At 33.1% G+C, this 19815-nt stretch overlaps 2 protein-coding genes across 2 annotated transcripts; one reads left to right on the top strand and one right to left on the bottom strand.

Annotated features, from left to right (window-relative positions):
- Positions 1 to 1040: 1040 nt before the first annotated feature.
- LOC141659922 (uncharacterized) lies at positions 1041 to 1865 on the top strand. Its single transcript, XM_074466860.1, has 2 exons — positions 1041 to 1381; positions 1460 to 1865. Exons 1-2 carry the CDS (start codon positions 1041 to 1043, stop codon positions 1863 to 1865), a joined length of 747 nt encoding a protein of 248 aa, XP_074322961.1.
- An 8228-nt stretch (positions 1866 to 10093) lies between these two features.
- Positions 10094 to 16383, bottom strand: LOC141723676 (calmodulin-binding protein 60 A). The gene is made up of 7 exons (XM_074525534.1): positions 15981 to 16383; positions 15727 to 15805; positions 13029 to 13081; positions 12425 to 12918; positions 11713 to 11873; positions 11058 to 11261; positions 10094 to 10940 (listed from the first exon to the last, which is right to left on the bottom strand). The coding sequence occupies exons 1-7, from the start codon at positions 16061 to 16063 to the stop codon at positions 10347 to 10349; spliced, it is 1668 nt and encodes a 555-aa protein (XP_074381635.1). The 5' UTR covers positions 16064 to 16383; the 3' UTR covers positions 10094 to 10346.
- Positions 16384 to 19815: the final 3432 nt, after the last annotated feature.

Here is a 19815-nt window from a genome sequence, read left to right as displayed (position 1 = left end):
GGTCGAAGCTCTTGTTTAAAGCAGAATACAATCCTATAGTATTAGCGCACAACTTAAGTTTATAAGACTTTCTAAATAATATATATATATATATTCAAGTAACTAAAATCTCCTTGTATCAATATTAAGGTGAATTTATGTGACTCGCTACATCGATCATCATCATCATCATCGTCGTCATCATCTTCTAGTTCAGCAGTGACCATTTCTTTGCTCCGCTTGAACTCTGCCCATGACAGAAAAGCGTCGATAACTGCAGACTTAGACATCACTGCGTAGTCAATAAACATGATATCAACAATAATTATTTCAGTCTATGGGTTACTACAATTTGTTTGTATTAAAATAAGGGCATCTGCTCATGTACGTTTACAAAACTTTCTTCAAACACTCTTCTGTAATTGACATTTCGAACAGGGGTGGCCCTGGCTATAGGCGGACTAGTCTTGTGCCTAGGACCTCCAAAATAAAAGGGCCCCCATATATTTTATAGGTCTGTATATATATAAGTGTGCTTTTATTATTTTATAATTATTTTCCATTTAATTGATTTATTTATTTTTAATTTTTAATTTAGTTTTTAGTACTTGAAAAATTAGTATATAATATTCAAATATTAAACTTATTTTTTTGACTAATATTCAATTTATTTTAGTATTTAATATTCATGCTTTTACTATTTTAAGCCTTTAATTTATTTAGTTTTTCTTTCAAATTAAATATCCAATTAATTTGGTAAGTTAATAATTTTTGTTTTATTAAACAAGTACTAATATGGTAAAGTTAAAAACAAAGAGACGGAGGGCCTGATACTCTGATGGAAAGTTTTTACCGATCATGTGCAAGGCCTAACTGTTAAGCCATTATCAGAAACACGTCGGGAAAGTCGTGTTGAGAGTGTTAAAGCAATAAGATATCAAGCTCCGCAAATTAAAGAAGCTTTAAACTACTTGGTGAATAGTAGTGAAGATGCCAAAACAAGAAGTGATGTTGAAACTTTAGCAACCTATAATCTTCAAAATTTTGAATTTTTGTTAGGCATGGTGATTTGGTATCAATTATTATATGCAGTTAATCATGTTAGCAAAATTCTTCAAAGTGAAGACATGCAAATTTATGTTGCTATCAGAGAATTAAAAGGTCTCCTTTCATTTCTTCAAAATTATAGAGAAGTTGGATTTCAGGAAGCTATGGTTGAAGCTACTGAGATTGCCCATAAGATGGAAGTTAAATCGATATTTGTGGAAAAGTGTGTGGTTCACAGAAAAAGGCAATTTGATGAGAGCACGGATGAAGATGTGACACAATCAGCTGAGGAAAATTTTAAGAATAATTCTTTTCTCTACATTATTGATCAAGATATTTCATCATTTGGTACCAGGTATATATATATATGATTTATTTTAAAATTATGAGATATATTAGTCATACATTTTTAATATTTGTATTCTTTAATTAGGTTTCAACAATTACAAAGTTTTGAAGAAAATTTTGGAATTTTATGGAATTTTGAGAAGTTAAAGTCCATTGAGCCTGAAAAGTTGAGGACCTTTTGTGATAATCTTGCAAACATTACAAATTATGGTGAGAATTCAGATCTTAATGGTGATGATTTATATGAAGACTTGTGTATGTTGCGCCGAAATTTGCCAGAAGGTACACAGAGTGCTATAGACGTGTTGACATACATCAAAGAGATGGAAGGTAGCTTCCCAAATGCCTGGATTGCTTATAGGATTCTTCTAACGATACAGGTTACTGTTGCTTATGCAGAACAAAGTTTTTCAAAGTTGAAACTGATAAAATCCTACCTCCATTCAACTATGTCTCAAGAAAGGTTAAGTGGCTTAGCTATTTATCAATAGAAAATGATATGGTTGAAAAACTTGATTATGTAATTTTGATTGATATTGTTGCATCAAAAAATGCAAGACGTGTTATATTTAAGTAATATAATAAGATTAATTTGTATAATGTTTTGTTTTTCCTCTTATTAGTATATTTGTAGCTTTCGATGTATATTTTGTACTTAATTTATTAATTTATAAGGGCCCCATAATTTGAGTTCGCCTAGGGCCCCTCAATTCTCAGGGTCAGCCCTGATTTCGAGCCAAAACTATGTTTCCGAATTATTGAAACCTCCTTAATTTGAGAATCAAAAGTTAATTTTCAATTAAAGGATCAACAAAAAGCCATAGATGGTTGTTCACAGCATGAGCCTGGGTTGATTAAATTTCAAAACAGAAACACTCATAATTACTCTTTTTACTTTAATAATATGGTTTTCAAATCATTCAAATTTATGGGTATGTTGCATGGAACACTTGCATAAAAATAAAAACAAGAGTAAATTACATCGTGTTAACCGTATTTTATACCAATTTTTAAAATAGTGGTCAAAATTTCGAATTCTCGAAATAGTGGCTAACTTTTCTTTTCGCTTTTTAAAAAAATGGTTCCGTCAACTTCCGTTAAATCTTTTCCGTTAACTAATATATTTAAAGGATAAATACATAATTGTGACCGTACTTTACACTTATTTTTAAAATAGTGCCTACACTTTTAAAATTTTAAAATAATGACATATTGTCAGTGTGGGATTTTCAAAATAATGATATATTGTCGATGTGAGAAGAGTTTTAAAGAGTTCTCCTAGATTGATCCTAATATGTTGATTAACAAATCACTATCACTTTCGTTATAAGTTTACAATGGGTGAATACTCTTCTCTGTATTTTTGCTAAATTTTTTATTGTTCTTGTGTAAGGAGGTTGAAAAAATATGGAAGTCAGGCACTTTATTGAATTAGAATAAGTGAAAAAACTGATGATTATTTGAGTTGTGTTTGTATCTATTTGTTTAGAGATATCATGTGTTTTTTAGTGACAATAGAATTGTAAGTCCGGATAGCAATTTGACAAAATCATTCCTTTATAAGGCGGAAAAAAAAATCAACAATTTATAAAATCTTAACCATTGTTTTGAAGATAAGTGTGAAGAACAACGCCTGTGATTTACATTTTAAATATATTATTTAACGGTGAAGATTTAACGGGAGTTGACGATAACTATTTTATTGAATGGCGGATGAAAAAGTTGCCCACTATTTAAAAATTTAAAATTTTGGCCAATATTTTTAAAAATCGGTATAAAATACGGCTACCCTTCTATAATTTACTCTAAAAACAATTACAACAATCCTAGGCATCACAAAATACTACAATCTAGTCAAGCAAACTGCAGCTTCCTGGACATAATTTGTGACAGAACTTGAATTTGATAATTTTCTGAATAATTCACGCATCAAACTTTTACAATATAATAAACTTCAAGTAGTCTACATTAACATTATACTTCACTACCAGCAACACTTATACTACTAATGAGATTAAACTTATATTAATAGTGGACACTAAAACGTACACATACTCGTATTTCATACACTCCTGCTTTATGTGATAGCAGAAAGATTAAGTGGAATTAACAAAAGGGGATTGAGATTATTACCTTTTTAACAACCAATCAATTGAACGGTGGCTCTGCTGCTGATAAGATTTTGACGCCCGCAATGGTATTAAAAGTATAAGTATTTTAAAATAACTGTTAATATAAATATTGAATGATATTATTATAAATAAACTCCTAAAATTAAGAATGTTGAATTAAACTATCAATAATTAAATCATGTTTTAATTATTATAGTATAGTATAAATTAACCAATAAAAATGAGCTAAATTCATTAAATTCCGCGTTTAACATCTAAATTTTTTAGATAACATCTAAATTTTTTAGATTTTATCCCTTTAGACATATGGGTTTGGCTCGGATTAGGAGCATTAAATACATCTAGATAAACAGCACCTGCTTAGCTAATATGAAAATGTTAGTAACACATAATAAAAGAATGATTAATATGGAGTAAGTATGAGATTAAAAAAAGTAATTTAAATTCATGTTAAAAATCTACATTTTAAAATTATTTAATTGCATATTTATTTTTTTTGTAATACAAAATTCAGTCTTATGCTTTAATTTCACCGTAACAATAAAAATTACAAAACAAGTATATATTTAAAATAAGAGAAAAAATATAATAGAAATTGATTAGGAAGTTTAGAGTGATATATATAATGATTTGTGTTTTAGTTTTTATATTTGGTCTTCTACATTTTGATATTTACATGCAAAAATATAACAATGAACGTGAATAATTAAACAGTATTATTAATTAATGAATATATTGATGGGTTAAGTTAACACGTAAAACAAGCTAGCTACAGAAATCTTTACACAATTATCCCTCATCCTGTGCCCTTGTTTGTGCCCCAAAGACACAGGTTAGCCAAGCCGCAGATATATTCGTAGCCGCAGATATATTCCTATTTCTTTTGCAGTAAACTTATAAAATTACAAAGTAGCGTCCTTTCTCAACCTAATATATTATAGGGCTTTTTTCGTAAATACCTAAATTTTATAAACTTTTTGTAAAAATACTGTCAGTTTTTAAAATAAATTGCAAAAATACTATCTTTCAAAAAATATTTGCAAAAATATGGAGGTTGCATTTGCAACAATATCTGCAACTGCTGGTAACCATATATACAACCACAAATGCAAATTCGAAAAAATTTGTTGAAAATTACATTTAGTTTCAAAATAAGTTGTCCAGATGGTTGCAAATGAAAAATGAATGCCCCTACGGGGCCAATACTAATATCAACTAAAAATCAACTAAAAAATCCAAAATTCTTTTTGTTGATTTGGTAATCAGTCTTGTTTTTTACTATTCTCATTTTAGATGGATTCTGGAGGTGCCTTTGTGATAAATTGCTATGAGGCTTATCCAAATCAAGAGACAGCCTAGGTAGATCATCGTGATCGTGGCCAGACGACGAGGACGATAGAGATAAACAAGACGATATTGAAATCGACTCGTTATCAGTGTCTCTAAGCAAAGGGAGGCTCAAAGATGGATCAATTGTAGATGGAGTAGCTTTTGAATTTCTATGCAGCAAATGTTTAAGCGACTTAGCAACACGGAGGAGGATCAATTCAGTTGCTCCCATGACGCCGGTGAGTGAAACTTCGACGCAGGTGCCGTCGGCGGAAATGGCGGTGGTGTATCGGCGGCAGATCCGCCGACGGCAGAGGGTTGTGGTGGAGGAAGATGAGGTGAGGGTGGGATGAGGATGATAAAGTGGGTAGAGGGATGGTATTTTTGTAATTTAATTGTTTGTATGTTTAAAAGGATAGTAAATTTGCAAGATTTTAAGTAAGATAGTAGAGTTACAAATAATTACCCCAAAATTGGTATTCTTGACAATTTCCCTATATTATATATATTAAAATAATAATCATATTGCATTTTTTATCCCTAAATTTGGCAAGAAAAAAAATCCCTAAACTTAGGAATCAGTTTACAATCCTTCTTAAATATAAATTTTCGTACAGGTGTATTTTTGTAATTGAATAATATAAATTCTGATTTTGTAAAAAATATATTATAATTTGATTTAATTTTCTAATATATTTTTTTATTCAAATAAAAACTCTCATCTATCTCTACTTATAAGAATTTTAATCTCATAAAATTTACCTAAACTATATTTTTTCGGGTAATAACTTTTAAGCTTAAAAATATACTATCACATTTTGTTTGCATAATATTATTTTGAAAAATTACAATTAAATTTTTCATTATTTAAGCAATCAAATTATGCATGTATATTTTATTTAATAAAAAAATACTATTTTTTTGAATATAAAACCAAATTATAATATATGTTTTTTAGTAAAGTTAAAAGTCGTATTATGTAGTTACGAAAATAGCCTTATGCTTTTTAAAGGTAACGGACAAAAACTAAAATTGAAGCCAATTATAATGTTTGGCGGCAAACTGCCATCAATTTAAGGACTTTTTGGTGAAAGATACGGGTTGCAAACTGTAATATATTCTAAAATAATTAAAAATTATTTAAGAATTTATTCATAAAATGTAGGGATTGCAAATTTTAATATACTCTGAAATAATTAAAATGCTCTTTACCAGTTAGAGATGGTTAGTTATGTGCCGACTGCAATCAGAAGGGACCAGAATGATCAGTTGTTATGCCTAGTTACAGCAGAGGAGGTTAAAGAAGCTCTATTCCAAATGAACCCGGATAAAGCTCCTGGTCTCGACAGAATGACCCCTGGTTTTTATCAAAAGCACTTGCAAATCGTAGGAAATGATGTTGTCAATTTGGTTCGCAATTTTTTCAGTACTAGAATCTTAATGGAGGAGTTAAATGCTACCAATATAGTCCTTGTTCCGAAGAAAAAATGCCAGTAGTGGTGACGGATCTTCGTCATATCTCTTTATGCAACGTTTTAGTAAAAGTTATTACTAAAGTGGTTGCGAACAGATTGAAATTGTTGTTTGATAAGGTGATATCTATAAATCAGAGTGCATTTTTGTCTGGGAGGTTGATATTAGATAATGTGTTAATAGCTTATGAAGTAATGCACACTCTAAAACGGAATAGACGGGGGAAAGAGGCATGTATGAATTTAAAGCTCGACATGAACAAGGCTTATGATCGTATTGAATGGAGTTACCTTCAAGCTATTTTGATAAAGATGGGTTTCGATTCCTGGTGGGTTCACTTAATTATGCAGTGTGTCCAATCAGTCTCATACCACATTGTTCATACTCAAAGGGAAATTAGCCCAATTATGACAAGTCGAGGCTTACGCCAAGGAGATCCTTTATCTCTGTATTTGTTCATTCTTTGTGCAGAATGTCTCTCGGCTATGCTCCATAGTTTTGAAAATCAAAAATTGATTAAGGGGGTTAAGGTCTGCAAACGAGCTCCAAGTTTTACTCACATGTTGTTTGCCGGTGATTCTTACTTTTACTATAAAGTAGGAGAAAGTGAAGTGCAGAAAATGGTAGAGATTTTGACTAAATTTGAGCTTGTTTCGGGACAAAAGGTCAATATGTCCAAGTTCTCGATTTTCTTTAGTACAAATACAAGGACGGATGCTAAACACCATCTATGTAGCACCTTACAAATTAAAGAAGCAACATATGATTGTATGTATCTGGGCCTACCTAATATGATGAAAAGAAGTAAGGTGGCAACCCTGGATTTTCTGAAAGATAAAGTAAGAAGACGAGCTCAAGGCTGGGACAGAAAAATTATCAACCAGAGCGGAAAAGAAGTGTTGGTGAAGTCAGTCATTCAATTTTTGCTAACATATGCGATGAGCGTATTTTTACTTCCATTAGAGATCACTAAGGATGTGGAGAGGTGTATTTCGAAATTCTGGTAGAATACTACGAAGTAGGGGTGTGCAAGGGTCGGTTCGGTTCGGTTTTTATCAAAAATCGTTACCGAACCGTACATGTCGGTTCGGTTTGGTTTCTACCTATTAACCGTAACCGAACAGTTCGAAACGGTTTTTTCGGTTCGGTTAACCGTTTGTCAGTTTCGGTTTTTATTGGTTTTTATTTTAAAAAAAAACTATTTTACAAATTTAAATAATAATAATTTTGAAGATACTATAACTTAAAAAGTAAAATAAAAATTGATACACTTTCTATTATCACAAAATTACATGTGAGTTTATATTGAAATTTAAAAGTTAAAAACTACAACCATATGCTAATTACTGTTACAATGTCACTCAGTGAAGTAATACAGAGAGCATTAGGAGTAAGACTAAAAAACTTAAACACGCAAGGCATTAGAATTAAATTAAAGCTTATGCTAAACAGTAAAAGTATTGAACATTCTCCGTGGCATAACTAATTATATTAGGTCTTATATATTAAATTATGTATTATATATAATTTTATTATTTATTATTTAATTATATAATATTATATAAGCGGTTCGATTTTTCGGTTCGGTTATAGGGATAAACTATAGCCGTTACCAAACCGTTCCGTCGGTTCGGTTTGGTTACGGTTTTTTTCGGTTTTTGTCGGTTTCGGATTTTTTCGGTGCGGTTTTTCGGTTTTTCGGTCCGGTTTCGGTTTTTCGGTTTTTGTTTGCTCACCCCTACTACGAAGACAGGTAGTAAAAGTATACACTAGATGAGTTGGGACCGATTGAGTCGACATAAATCTTGGGGGGAATGGGATTTAGAGATTTTACAGATTTTAATCTAGCTATGCTTGGGAACAAGGTTGGAGATTCATTAAAAATCCTCAAAGTTTGGTTAGTAAGGTTTTCAAGGCGCGTTACTTCTCCGATTGTTCATTTATGGATGCACAAATTGGTAACAATCCTATTTTTGTTTGGCGGAGTATTTGGGAAGCTAAGCATGTTATTGCAGCAGGTATGAGGTGGAAAATTTGCTCGGGGAACTCTGTTAATATTGTTGGTTAGCACTGATTATTAGATAAGAACAATCTGTTTGTAACTTCAACGGTCCAAGATTTGCAAAATCACAAGGTTCGTGCTTTAATGTCTATGGATTACAGGGGTTGGGATGAGGAAATTATGAGTGACATGTTCAATACTCGTGATCAGCATTGCATTAGGCGTATAAATGTGACAGAGAGTAGGGAGGAGGATGAATTGTACTGGGGGAAAAGAAGTGTCAGGGCATTACTCTGTTCGAAGTGTCTATAGACTTCTTCAACAACAAAAGAATTTATGGAGACAGGATGATTAGAATAGTACGTGGAGAAAGACGGGGAAAGTAAAAGCACCTCAAAAGATCTTAAATTTCAGGTGGAGAGCTTTGTCGAATTGTTTGCCCACAATGATGATGTTAATGCAGAAACACGTACCTGTCAACTCAGTTTGTCAAGTATGCAGAAATGGTGATGAAATAGTGGAGCATATTTTATGTCATTGTACTTTGGCAGCTCAATGTTGGCAACGACTGTTACCTCAGGTCACTGCAAACGGGAATTATAATTTTTTCCAATGGTGGCAGAGGGTTCTGGAGGTCTGTGACAACGAGAAAAGAGCAGAAGTGGCTTCAGTTTGTTGGTCGTTATGGAAAGCTAGAAATGATTTTGTTTGGAACAAGAATTATACTCGTCTGAATGTTGTTATAGCAAAAGTTAAGAAGTTTCTTCTACAATGGAATATAGCCCAAAAGAATAAACAACCATCACGTTATCCTAATCTTATTGAAGGTGACGAGAAGGAGTTTTGGGTTGCACCACAAATTAAATATATGAAGATCTCGGCAGATGCGGCAAATTTCTCTGAGTATAATGCTTCAGGTTTGGCTTTTATTGCAAGGGATGATCATGGGGATCTTGTTCAAGCGCGAACTCAGTATCTTTCAGGTATTGTGTCGTCTACTATGGCTGAAGTTTTGGCGATTAAAGAAGCACTCAGTTGGATTAAAAGTAAGGACCGAAGTAAGGTGGTGGTGGAGTCAGATTGTCTGACTGCTATTCGGGCCATTCGAAATAAGACGCCAATAGTGTCTCATCTCGGTCATGTTGTTCACTCCTGTCGGAATATGTTGATTTTGTTAAACGATCTGCTAATATGGCGGCGCACGAATTAGCTCGTCTGTCATGTCATGTTCTTTTCCAGATCGAATTTTCGATAAAAATTCTATTTCTTTTGAGGTTTAGAATGTACTTAAAAGTAAATTGGAATTTTAATAAAATTTCATTATTTATCAAAAAAAAATTAATATATAACCACCCGCTCCTTTCTCTAAAAGCCTGCCCACAACTGCAAGCTAAATGAGATTTTACACAAAAGTTGCTAAGACCTAGAAATTATCTCAAATAATATATAAAGGGGCCATGAAGTTGGAGATTGGCAAGTAAACTCATGTGTACATCATACACCGCCCGCCTAAGAATATGCTAACATCGGCCCCTAATTTTTTTTCCTTCTCTTTTTCACTACTTGGAATATATTAACACCGGCCCCTAATTATTTTATATATTTTTTCCGCTACTTACACATATTTTAAGACATAAATAAAATATAATTTCATAAGTTATTTAAAAAAATCAGTAAAAATTAAAACATTTAATTTTTATTCCAAATATTTTTAAAAAAATATTTGGGCACTGAGATACACCCTATTCTGAGCTTGCTCAGTGAAAAATACATACCCTTGTGCAACTAGAAATCGCAGCTTATATTCTTATAATATCAAGCCAAACTAAGATTGCAATCAAATCAAGATGTAGTTTAAAGAGATAAGTCCTGTCAAGTCTGCTAGTACAAAGCTTACTTAAGAACTGGCACTCTATATATACACCCAGAACTCTCCCTCAAAAAATCGCACACCTTTTTAATTACGTGGGAAGGATCAATCTTTGCATTTTCTGATCTGAATGAATTTTATTCTCACATGCTTCATTTTTTGCCTGTTACATGGATTTCTTTGCCACAATCCTCAGTATTGAGAACCACCTAAGAACACTGAAGAGAATTATCCATCTCCTGTGAGCTTTGACAATGGCAACAGCTGCTGCAGAATGAGCATACATGAAACCGTCAACCAAGCCATGTTGATCGGATTGTGATCCTAGACTTGCATTCTGAAGAGAGAAATCAGTGTCAAGATATTGTAGATGTTCATCGCTTAGTGCTGGAGTGAAAGGCTCAGGATCAGAGATCAAGGATTCTGTGGCCTGATTTGGGAAAATCATAGATTGGTCGAACCTTGAATTTATGGATTCAAGAAGATGTATGCCATATTCGTCAACGGTACTAGAGCAACCAATGGAATATATAGAAGGCATTATAGTTGGAGCAGAGGTATTCAGTTGTGGATAATCAGTGATTCCATCGAGAGAAGAAATATCAATGATATTAGAGCTCTCAGCCAGTGGTGATGAGTTTGTAGGGTGATAAACATTGGGTAACAACGGAAATCCATCAACAAGAAAGGTCTCATCATCATAAGAGGTTACTTCCTCCCATTGTTTGAATGCTATTATTACCAAACGTTGGGCTTCGGCCTGAAGACAATTTTTATTATTAAGGGTTAGTATAACAGTACTGCATCCACACAAACAAAAAAACAATTTAACAAACATAACAAAGGTGTTTGCATTATAAAGGAAGCACGGGCTTACCAATTCTGTTTCAGATAGCTTATCGGAAGAAACAAATTGACATTCTAATAACATTCCCATCACTTGTCCTACAACATTGAAGACCACAGCAGTCTTTTTCTCGGCTGTGTGCCAGTACAGATGTACTTTCCTACCAAGTTCACACGTCCTAGCATGATCTACAGTAACCTCCCACATTTTAGCAGACATTCCCGCACCAAGGATCTGCAGGAGCAGTACAAAATTACTTAAAACACCACAAAAGTGATCCACCCTCCCACCCTACCAATAGGATGTTTCATTTAGTCTAGTAAGTAAAAGGCATTAGGATCGTAAAGCTTAGTCATTATAGTGTTAATAAAATAAAGACAATCTACCGAAGATCACATAAAACTCTAGAACCACATTTGTTAACTGCAGCTTTTATAAATTAAATTAATGTAGAACACAAGCCTTAAAAGTGGTTCACTCATGTACATATTAGAAGGAAAAAAAAAGCTTCTAATAGAACTGTTATTCTTTTTGCCACAGCAAAGGTGTCGTTTGACCCTTCAACATTTTTTGAACAAAAAAAAACTAGTACATCATCACACTTCAGTATATATACAATGGAAGAACTTGGCATATGGCCAACTAATATTCTAATTATAACATTTGATCAAATGCAAATTCTTACATCACGGAGCTTTGCAGGGTCTAGGAAGAGTAAGGTCAGAAAATCCTTGACAGACTTAACATTTTCTGCACTCAAACGTTTGTGAAAAGCCCCGTCTTTGCTGATCTTCTCTAGCCGCCAAACCTCGTCAGATAGCAATGGGGGATGATGTTTCTTATATACTGCAAAAAGATGAGCACGGATTTCATTGGTATTTGTATTAAGCTATTTAACCTATACTATACCAGTTTAACATGTTTTATGATGCGGGTTTATCCATTATGTATTCTTCTAACTGTAACAGCGTATAAGTCAGTAAGACGTGACTGTAGTGTCAACCTGCACTGTACAGAGAGATATGATACAGAGGTAATAATCATGCAACATGGACATATAAAATGCTGGTGTCAATGAACTTATGAGCACGAGATAACCATAAAAAAATACAAATTATCTTTTTAGTAAGACTTAATTCTTTATCACCCTCTTTAAAAATTCACAGGTCTTTGTCACATCCAGAAATCAGTAAATGAACAACAGGGATATTGTGTTCCAAATTTGACTCCCATAATTATCTTATAAAATTTACTTGTTATCTACTTCATTTTTCTTCAAACTGTTTGCACCAGGTATGGTCATATTTTTGTTAGGCGTGTCAAATTTGTTATATGAAACAAAAAGGGGGATGAGCAGTAATTATGGCATATGAACATGATATGAGTTAAATACTAACATTCTCCACGGTGATCCCTGACAATGAATGACTCTGTCTTTGCTTCTCTTACTCTAGTTCCATTATTATTATCCACAACTCTTGCCCCCAACCTGAACTTGCGGCTTCTTGTCCAGCTTGAGTTATCTGTAAAAAAGATCTCGCCAACTAAACCAACCCCATTTTGAAGAGTCAGTAATGCATCCCCAGTAAGAAGAGCCTTTTTCCCTGCCCTCTCCTTGACAAGGTTATTTTTAAAATCCTCAGTTGTCCAGTTCTCACCTTCATTACCATCAAAGTCACCCTCAAGAACGACAATTTCAACATTTGCCGAAGATGCAGGTCCTCTAGTAACAACCTGCCCAGATGCAGCATCAACTAAAGTTACTTCCATGGCAGTGCCTTGATCTCCTTCAATACGAGATCCGGTGAATACTGGAAGTGAAACACTCTCTGAGAATTGTAATTGTAAGTTCTTTGAGTCAGGAGGTTGCATCTCCTCACTAGAAGATTCCCTAAACAAGGAAGGTAGAAATTTATCAAGTACAAACTGATTCTTGCATACGATACCCTCCCCATTAAGTGATTTATTAGTGCAGGACTCTAAAAATACTATTTTATGTACCAGTTCATACAGTTCATATGCCTTCTCACAGCCAAATCAACTTCCTCTTTAACCTGCACCCCCAACAGTCACCGATAAGCAACAAACTTTCAGACAGCTTATATAACCAGCAACAGCTCACAAAACCAGCTATTAGCAAGTCTTTACAAAATCAGCAGTTAATTGCAGGAAAACGCATTAGGAATAGCACAAAATTTAAAGAAAGTTTGCATAAGTTTAGTGTCAAGGTAAATTAGGCATGACACTGACACCCATTTTAAGTTACAGATTGAGTTCTACTTGATGAGCACCCAGTATCTCCAACAAATCTGGTCGGTCATCCAATTTCATGCTGATTAAAACATAAGCCGTTGAGTTAGAATATAGTCCGTCCAATAATTAGTGCAACAGGTTATTAGTGTAACAGGACAAGCTTTCTTTTTTTTTTGTTTAAATTACATACTGAGAGCATCTCCTAGAGGTTCTCCAAACAAACTCTTAAGTCAAAAGAGAAAGAGTATTGCTTAAACTGAAGCTCCAAGAGACTCTTAGAGGCTCTTTAAAATTCAGGAGCCTCTCTTCCTCATTTTTAAGAGCAACCAGTAACTCTTAACTTATAGTATTTTATTAATGAGATTTTCATTTCCACCGATCTTTGCACAACTTTTTGTCGTACTGGAATTGGTTAATTAGAGCAACTCCAACAACTTGTTTAAACACCCTCCTTAGTCATTTTTTAAGAATTTAAAGTTAAAATGGTCTCGACTCCTAAACCTACTCTAAAAGATTGAAGAGCTTCAAATATTTCCTCAAACATGAGGAGTGTACCTTGCCTCCTCTTTAAAATTTTATAATAGTTAAATGAAATCATCTTGTCCAATTCTGCTGCCTGCCTTCTGCATATTCATGCACAAATAATGTTCAAATAATTAAAAAGTAACTGGAGAGTGGATTTGAAGAAGATTGTTGGAGTAAATGTATATTTTGGTATCCTAAATAGTTAAGAGCCCATTTATTTATATTATTTTTTAATGAAAATCTTAGGTAATTTTTGGAGTTGCTCCTGAGAAATTATAAATAAAGAGCAAATATAAAGAGCCACATTTTTTATATTATTTTGAAGAATGAATTAGGAATCTCTTGCTATGTTACTCTGACTCAGTACAGAGTGTCGGACACGACACATATCCGAGTGTTGGACTTAAAAAGTCTAAAACTTGGGGACACGGGGATAGTGTCCTATTTTTGGACATGGGTATAGGGATACGCCAGATTTTATTAATTAACAAATATGTTAAATTAGACATCTTAGAATAAAGTAACAATAGAACTTTGATTAAACTTAATTTTCTACAGAACTTTGCGAATTTGACATCTTACCTACTTTTATCTCATTCTCGCTTCTATTTCTTCTTAAATATTTATTTCGAATATTAAGTGTGTGACTAATATTTGATCAATAAATTGATCAAAGTGTCCATATTTCAGTCAGACGATCCGACATGAAATAAGTGTCGTGCCGAGTGTCCGACACAGGCAGGGACAGAGCCGGGAATTCGAAGATGGGGTGGCGAAAGTGTGGAAAGTTTGATACTAGAATTTCGCTTATAAATAGTAAAAAAAATTATAGGCCAGAAATTGACAGTAGCAAAAATAAATATAGAACAACCCTCAGTAAGTAGAAGAATAGAAGACACTTGTAACAGGTGGATGAGTGAGCTATTTTTTTTTGCAGGAGTTAATTTATAAAATTATTGTACATTAGTATTGCTAAATTTTATGTTTTAATTTAATAATTATTTATTCAAATGGTTTAATACTGCACTTATAGCCGTGCAAGTGCAAATCAACGTTCCTCCATTCTAATTTTTCTTTTAAAAGAAAAAGAAGGCTAGGATATAAAATGCAAAAAAGTTTTAGGGGATATTATTTTTCTAATTTAATACATATAAGTAGACATTATTTAGAAACTTTCCGGTGGCCATGGCAGGGACCCCGCCTGTCTCTATCTCTGTCCCTGTCCCTGGACACGGGTACGGAAACCTAAATAGAGAGTCGGAGTAACATAGGTCTCCTGGAAATGCTACGAGGATTAACTATTCATTTAATGATTACCCCAAAAGATAAGATTTTTAATCTCAGTTATGAAGAATGAAACCGGATGGGAATGAAATGAAATTTGTATTATTTTGTGGGTAAACGATTTATAATTTTCAATTTTTGCAGATTTATAACTAAAACTCAATCTCACTAATTCCGGATAAACTTTGTTTTTCCCCACTCACACACATGCCTTATCTTTGACAAGGTTCGAACTCTTGACATCCAGTAAAAGGAGCTAGGGAGATTAAGTATATAGACTTGTTATTCCTACTCATCTTGTTTAAACAACTCATCATTTAAAAAAAAATTGCTTCTTTCATTGCAAACTTTTACTCGATAGACTTTCAATCCTACTCATTTTTTTTTAATTTTGTTTACATCCATCTCTTCCGCCTTCAATGTCACTCACAAGCTTTCATTCCATTCCTACCTCATTTTGGTCGTCTCATTAGCATTTACTATTTAGTAACACCTCAAGAAGTGAATAATGCAAATAACAAGAACAAACCATGTAAAACTACATTAGCAAATTAGTTAATTAAAATTGTAGAACTCAATTAGTAAATTTACGATACAAAATGAGTGAGACTGTGAGAGTGAGGTATGCTGAACTCACAATTTTCCTGATCAAAGGCTCCAATACTGGCACAATATGTTGCTGAAGATTTCGAAACTTCATCACTTCGCGCATTGCACTACAACAACAATAAATTTATACATACACATTAAATTTGAGTGAAAAAATAACAATTCCACAATCAAACAAACCAAAAGTGTATCTACTAATAATATCATGAAGAGAGAGAGAAAGAGAGAGAGAGAGAGAGAGAGAGAGAGAGAGAGAGAGAGACAGAGAGAGAGAGAGCTGACTTTCTAGGAGATTTGCGGCGCATATCATCAGAGCTACAACCATCGTGGTCTTGCAACAAAGGTTGATGTCGCTTCTGCGACATAATTAAAACTAGGTTTACAATAAAACACTTGTGGATTTGTAGGAAGAACAGGAGTAACCATGAAGAAGATGAAGCTAGAAGAATAAGGATGTGTTTGTTGAGGGAACAGAAAAACCAACATGCGATGTTAGTCAGATGAAGATAATAAGAGAATAATATTTATGAACTTTGGTTGTATTATTCAATTATTATTGTAATATTTAATTATCGCTCTTAGATTTATCTGTTGCATATAGGTTTTCATGTCACATAGCAACAAGGGAGTGAAGGGGGTAATCTGATTGTATATATGTATGGTAGGGAAGCAAAGAGAATTGAGAGAGAGATTGCAGCGAGAGAGAGATTAGAAAAAAGAGGGAGAAGGTGCCTGGCCCACAATACCGCGTAAAAGCAGTGTGAGGAAAAGTTAGGACAGCATGGAGGGTGGGGTCCACGTGGGGTCGGCTATGGCATGTAGTCAGTTGGGTTGTTCGGTGTTTTTGACTGAACTAAACTACAAGTCACCTGTCGTTTTGTTTGGTGTGGTGTGTTTATCTGCGCCATATTGCACGAGTCTACAATGTAAGATCCCCTCCCTAGGGAATTTTTTTTATTTAATTAATCTCTCTTAGGTATCAAATAATTTGTTTATTATACGTACAAAAATTAATTCTGAATATATTACTAAAATTTTTAGATGGGTAAGATAAGTGACTTTATGCTAACAAATTGACAAACAATAGACATTTTACAAAATTGACCTCTAATATTTTAAGATGCTAACAACTAGGGGTGTACGCAATTCGGATCGAATCGGTTTTGGGGTAAAAGTCGAACCAAACCGCGAAGAGCGGTTTTAAAAAATTGTTCGTTAACCGCGTCATTTGCAGTTGCGAATTTGCGGTTATTGCGGATCAGTTTGCGGTTCAACCACTTATTTTAAAATAATTAATAATTTGCAAAAAAATAAATTCGGAATATTAATAAATTGAAGTTTAAGTTACGTGATAAATTACATTCAAAAATAAAATATAAACTAATGCTCCGTGTGGAGTAAAGATATTAAAAACATACAAAAATGAGGAGGCGAGAGAAAAGAAAAAAGAAAAGGATAAAAAAAATTATAGGTTGATTATATTTTTCATTTATTTGGTTATATATCTTATAATGATTGTGAATTTTATGAATGAAATCTTAACATTAACCTAAGATTAGTTGATAAATGTGTATACTTATTAATTTATATGATATCAACTACATTTTTGGAAATATATTTTGTTATAAATATATGTTGCGAGTTGCGGTTGCGGTTGCGATTTTGCGATTTTCAAAAATTTAAAACCGCATCCAAACCGCGAATGAGCGGTTTTTGAAATTTAAATCCACAACCAACCCGCGTTTCGCGATTATTCGCAAAGACGGTTCGGTTACGAGCGGTTGAGCGGTTGGATGCGGTTGAGCGGTTTATTTGTACACCCCTACTAACAACTACCGTAAATCTTAATTAAATTGCAATTTGATTCTCTTTTTTTATTATTATTGATTTGATGATTTTTTTTACCAACCTAACGTATTAATACTACAGTACAACTTAAAAAAAAACACTCATTGTTCGTTAAGATAAATTTGAGCTATAATTTAGGAGAACCATAGGCAAACTAACTTAAGTTTGTCAATATGCAACTACATATTTAGATTGGATGTTCGTGTGATACTCGAGTTTTGCATTTTTAGACTGGACTAGGGATCGAGCCGAGTCGAGTATTGCTAGGCTTAATTCGAACTCGATTAAAATAATTTGGACTCTAATTTGAGCTCGAACTCGACCGAATCTCTAATTTCAAATTCGAAATTCGGCGTAAAAGATTTGATAGGCTCGAGTTCAGTTCGAAAACTCGAATTAATTTCATTAAACATTAACAAAAACTTGAAATATAATCGGTTCGACTCGAGTTCGGCTCAAGTTCGATTCGGTAATAAATAAATTATATATAAGATATTTTAAATATTAAATAAAAATACATTATAATAAAAAATTTTAAAATAATAGAGGCTCGATAAGGCTCGCGAACCTTACATGCCGAATAATTTGAAACTCGAGTTCGACTCGGTTAAAAATTCGAAAAGCGCGAGTTCGAGCTCAGCTCGATTATTTTCAAGCATAATTTAAATTTTTTACGAGTCTGTTAAGTAATCAATCTATCTAAAATCTTAAGGTGGTAGCGGAAAGTCCTAACGTGATTGACAACACACATAACCAATACCCATATTAATAATTATACAAATATTTAACTTAAACAAATGGAAGCGGAAGTAATCGAACCCGATTCCCTCCCTAAACCAAACTCTGATACTATATTAAGTAATCGGTGCATCTAGAATTTCTCGAATCCCAGTCCCTCTCTAAACCATATTAAATAATCGATCCATCTAAAATTTTAAAATAATAAATAAATACTCTAACAAAATCTTATATTCTTGAACAAAGTGAGTACGACTAACTCAAGAACGGGTCAAATTGACTACATGAGACCCCTAGGCCGGACATTGCCATTCATCTATGTAGCATGGGGGTGGATAATAATGAGACCATGAAAGATTGAAAGGTAACATCAACAAGAGTCAGAAACCAAATTCTTTTACTTCACGTCTTGTCAATTTTTGTGTGATACAATACCCCGTTTCTCACTGTTTATTACTCCATCTGTTCCATTGAATTCTATACGTTATTTTTTGACACGTTTTTCAATGCTTATTTAAAACATAATTCCACAATATTTTTTTAAAAAAAAAATAATGAAAAAAAGTTTCATGTTTAAACTTTTATTCAAAAAAAAAATTTGAAAAAAACATTACGGAACTATATTTTATAGAGGCCTCGAAATGCATGCAAATAGTAAACGTATAGAAATTAACGGAATGGAGGGATTACTTTATTTAATTCATCATTTCTCTTTCTACTAAAGAGACAATCAAAATTGTGATAATAATAATAATAATCATAATTTGATAAATAATTTTCGTAAAATAATGAACCCTCGTACATTCATACGATTTTACGGATTTACTCGGGTAAAAAACCTCATTCCTTTATTTTGTTTTATTTTTGTTAATTTCTTTTAAATACAATTCAATTTTTTAGGTATTTATTTGTCTCTTCTGTTGAAGTGTGTGCTTTGTTTCTACTTTTCCGGTGTTTTGTTATGGTTGAGTTTATTTAGAGTCGTATCTGTTGAAAACGAGTTTATTGATATTTTGGTGATCTGGAAAGTCTGAATCGAATCTAGGGCAGCGGTGATTATTGCAAGAGCTCACGTTTCACAATCAAAATATTGTTCATGTTTCACGGATTTACACTTTCAGCATATTTATAGCTGTTATCCAGCATATACGTAGTTGGGATGTTTTCGCCATGTCTAAAACTGGTATCCGACGTGTAAATAGCTAGGGTGCAGCTTCTCTAATATGAGTTTGTGCGATTAGTGTTTCCGAACACCGGGCTCATAATGGTTTTTATATGATATGATCAACTTTAATGTTGATATTTTTAGAGATGTTGGTGCAATTTGGATCTATGGGTCATGGGGGTATCTTTGATTTTGTTTTTAACTTCAACAATATTTAATGTGTTAAACGATCAGAAAATAATTTATCTAATTAATTTTAGTATATTATTTATTTTTCAAACTGGTTATATGCATTATGCTCAAGTTAATGAAAATTAATTTTTTGTTTGTCAAAAAAATAAATCTACCATAAATCAACACATACAA

This window comes from Apium graveolens, chromosome 5, assembly GCF_009905375.1.
Source record: "Apium graveolens cultivar Ventura chromosome 5, ASM990537v1, whole genome shotgun sequence".
NCBI lineage: Eukaryota > Viridiplantae > Streptophyta > Magnoliopsida > Apiales > Apiaceae > Apium > Apium graveolens.
Note: the sequence above shows the minus strand (reverse complement) of the source record. Positions and strands in the feature narration are given on the sequence as shown.

Excerpts from the sequence above, each read along its gene's own strand:
- LOC141659922 (XM_074466860.1), top strand. The coding sequence starts at position 1,041 with ATGGTGATTTGGTATCAATTATTATATGCAGTTAATCATGTTAGCAAA. Across the intron at positions 1,382-1,459 it reads ATTTCATCATTTGGTACCAG|GTTTCAACAATTACAAAGTT; the intron begins GTATATATATAT and ends TTCTTTAATTAG.
- LOC141723676 (XM_074525534.1), bottom strand. The coding sequence starts at position 16,063 with ATGTCGCAGAAGCGACATCAACCTTTGTTGCAAGACCACGATGGTTGT. Across the intron at positions 12,919-13,028 it reads CATATGAACTGTATGAACTG|GGAATCTTCTAGTGAGGAGA; the intron begins GTACATAAAATA and ends TTCCTTGTTTAG. Across the intron at positions 11,874-12,424 it reads CAGGGATCACCGTGGAGAAT|TATATAAGAAACATCATCCC; the intron begins GTTAGTATTTAA and ends ATCTTTTTGCAG.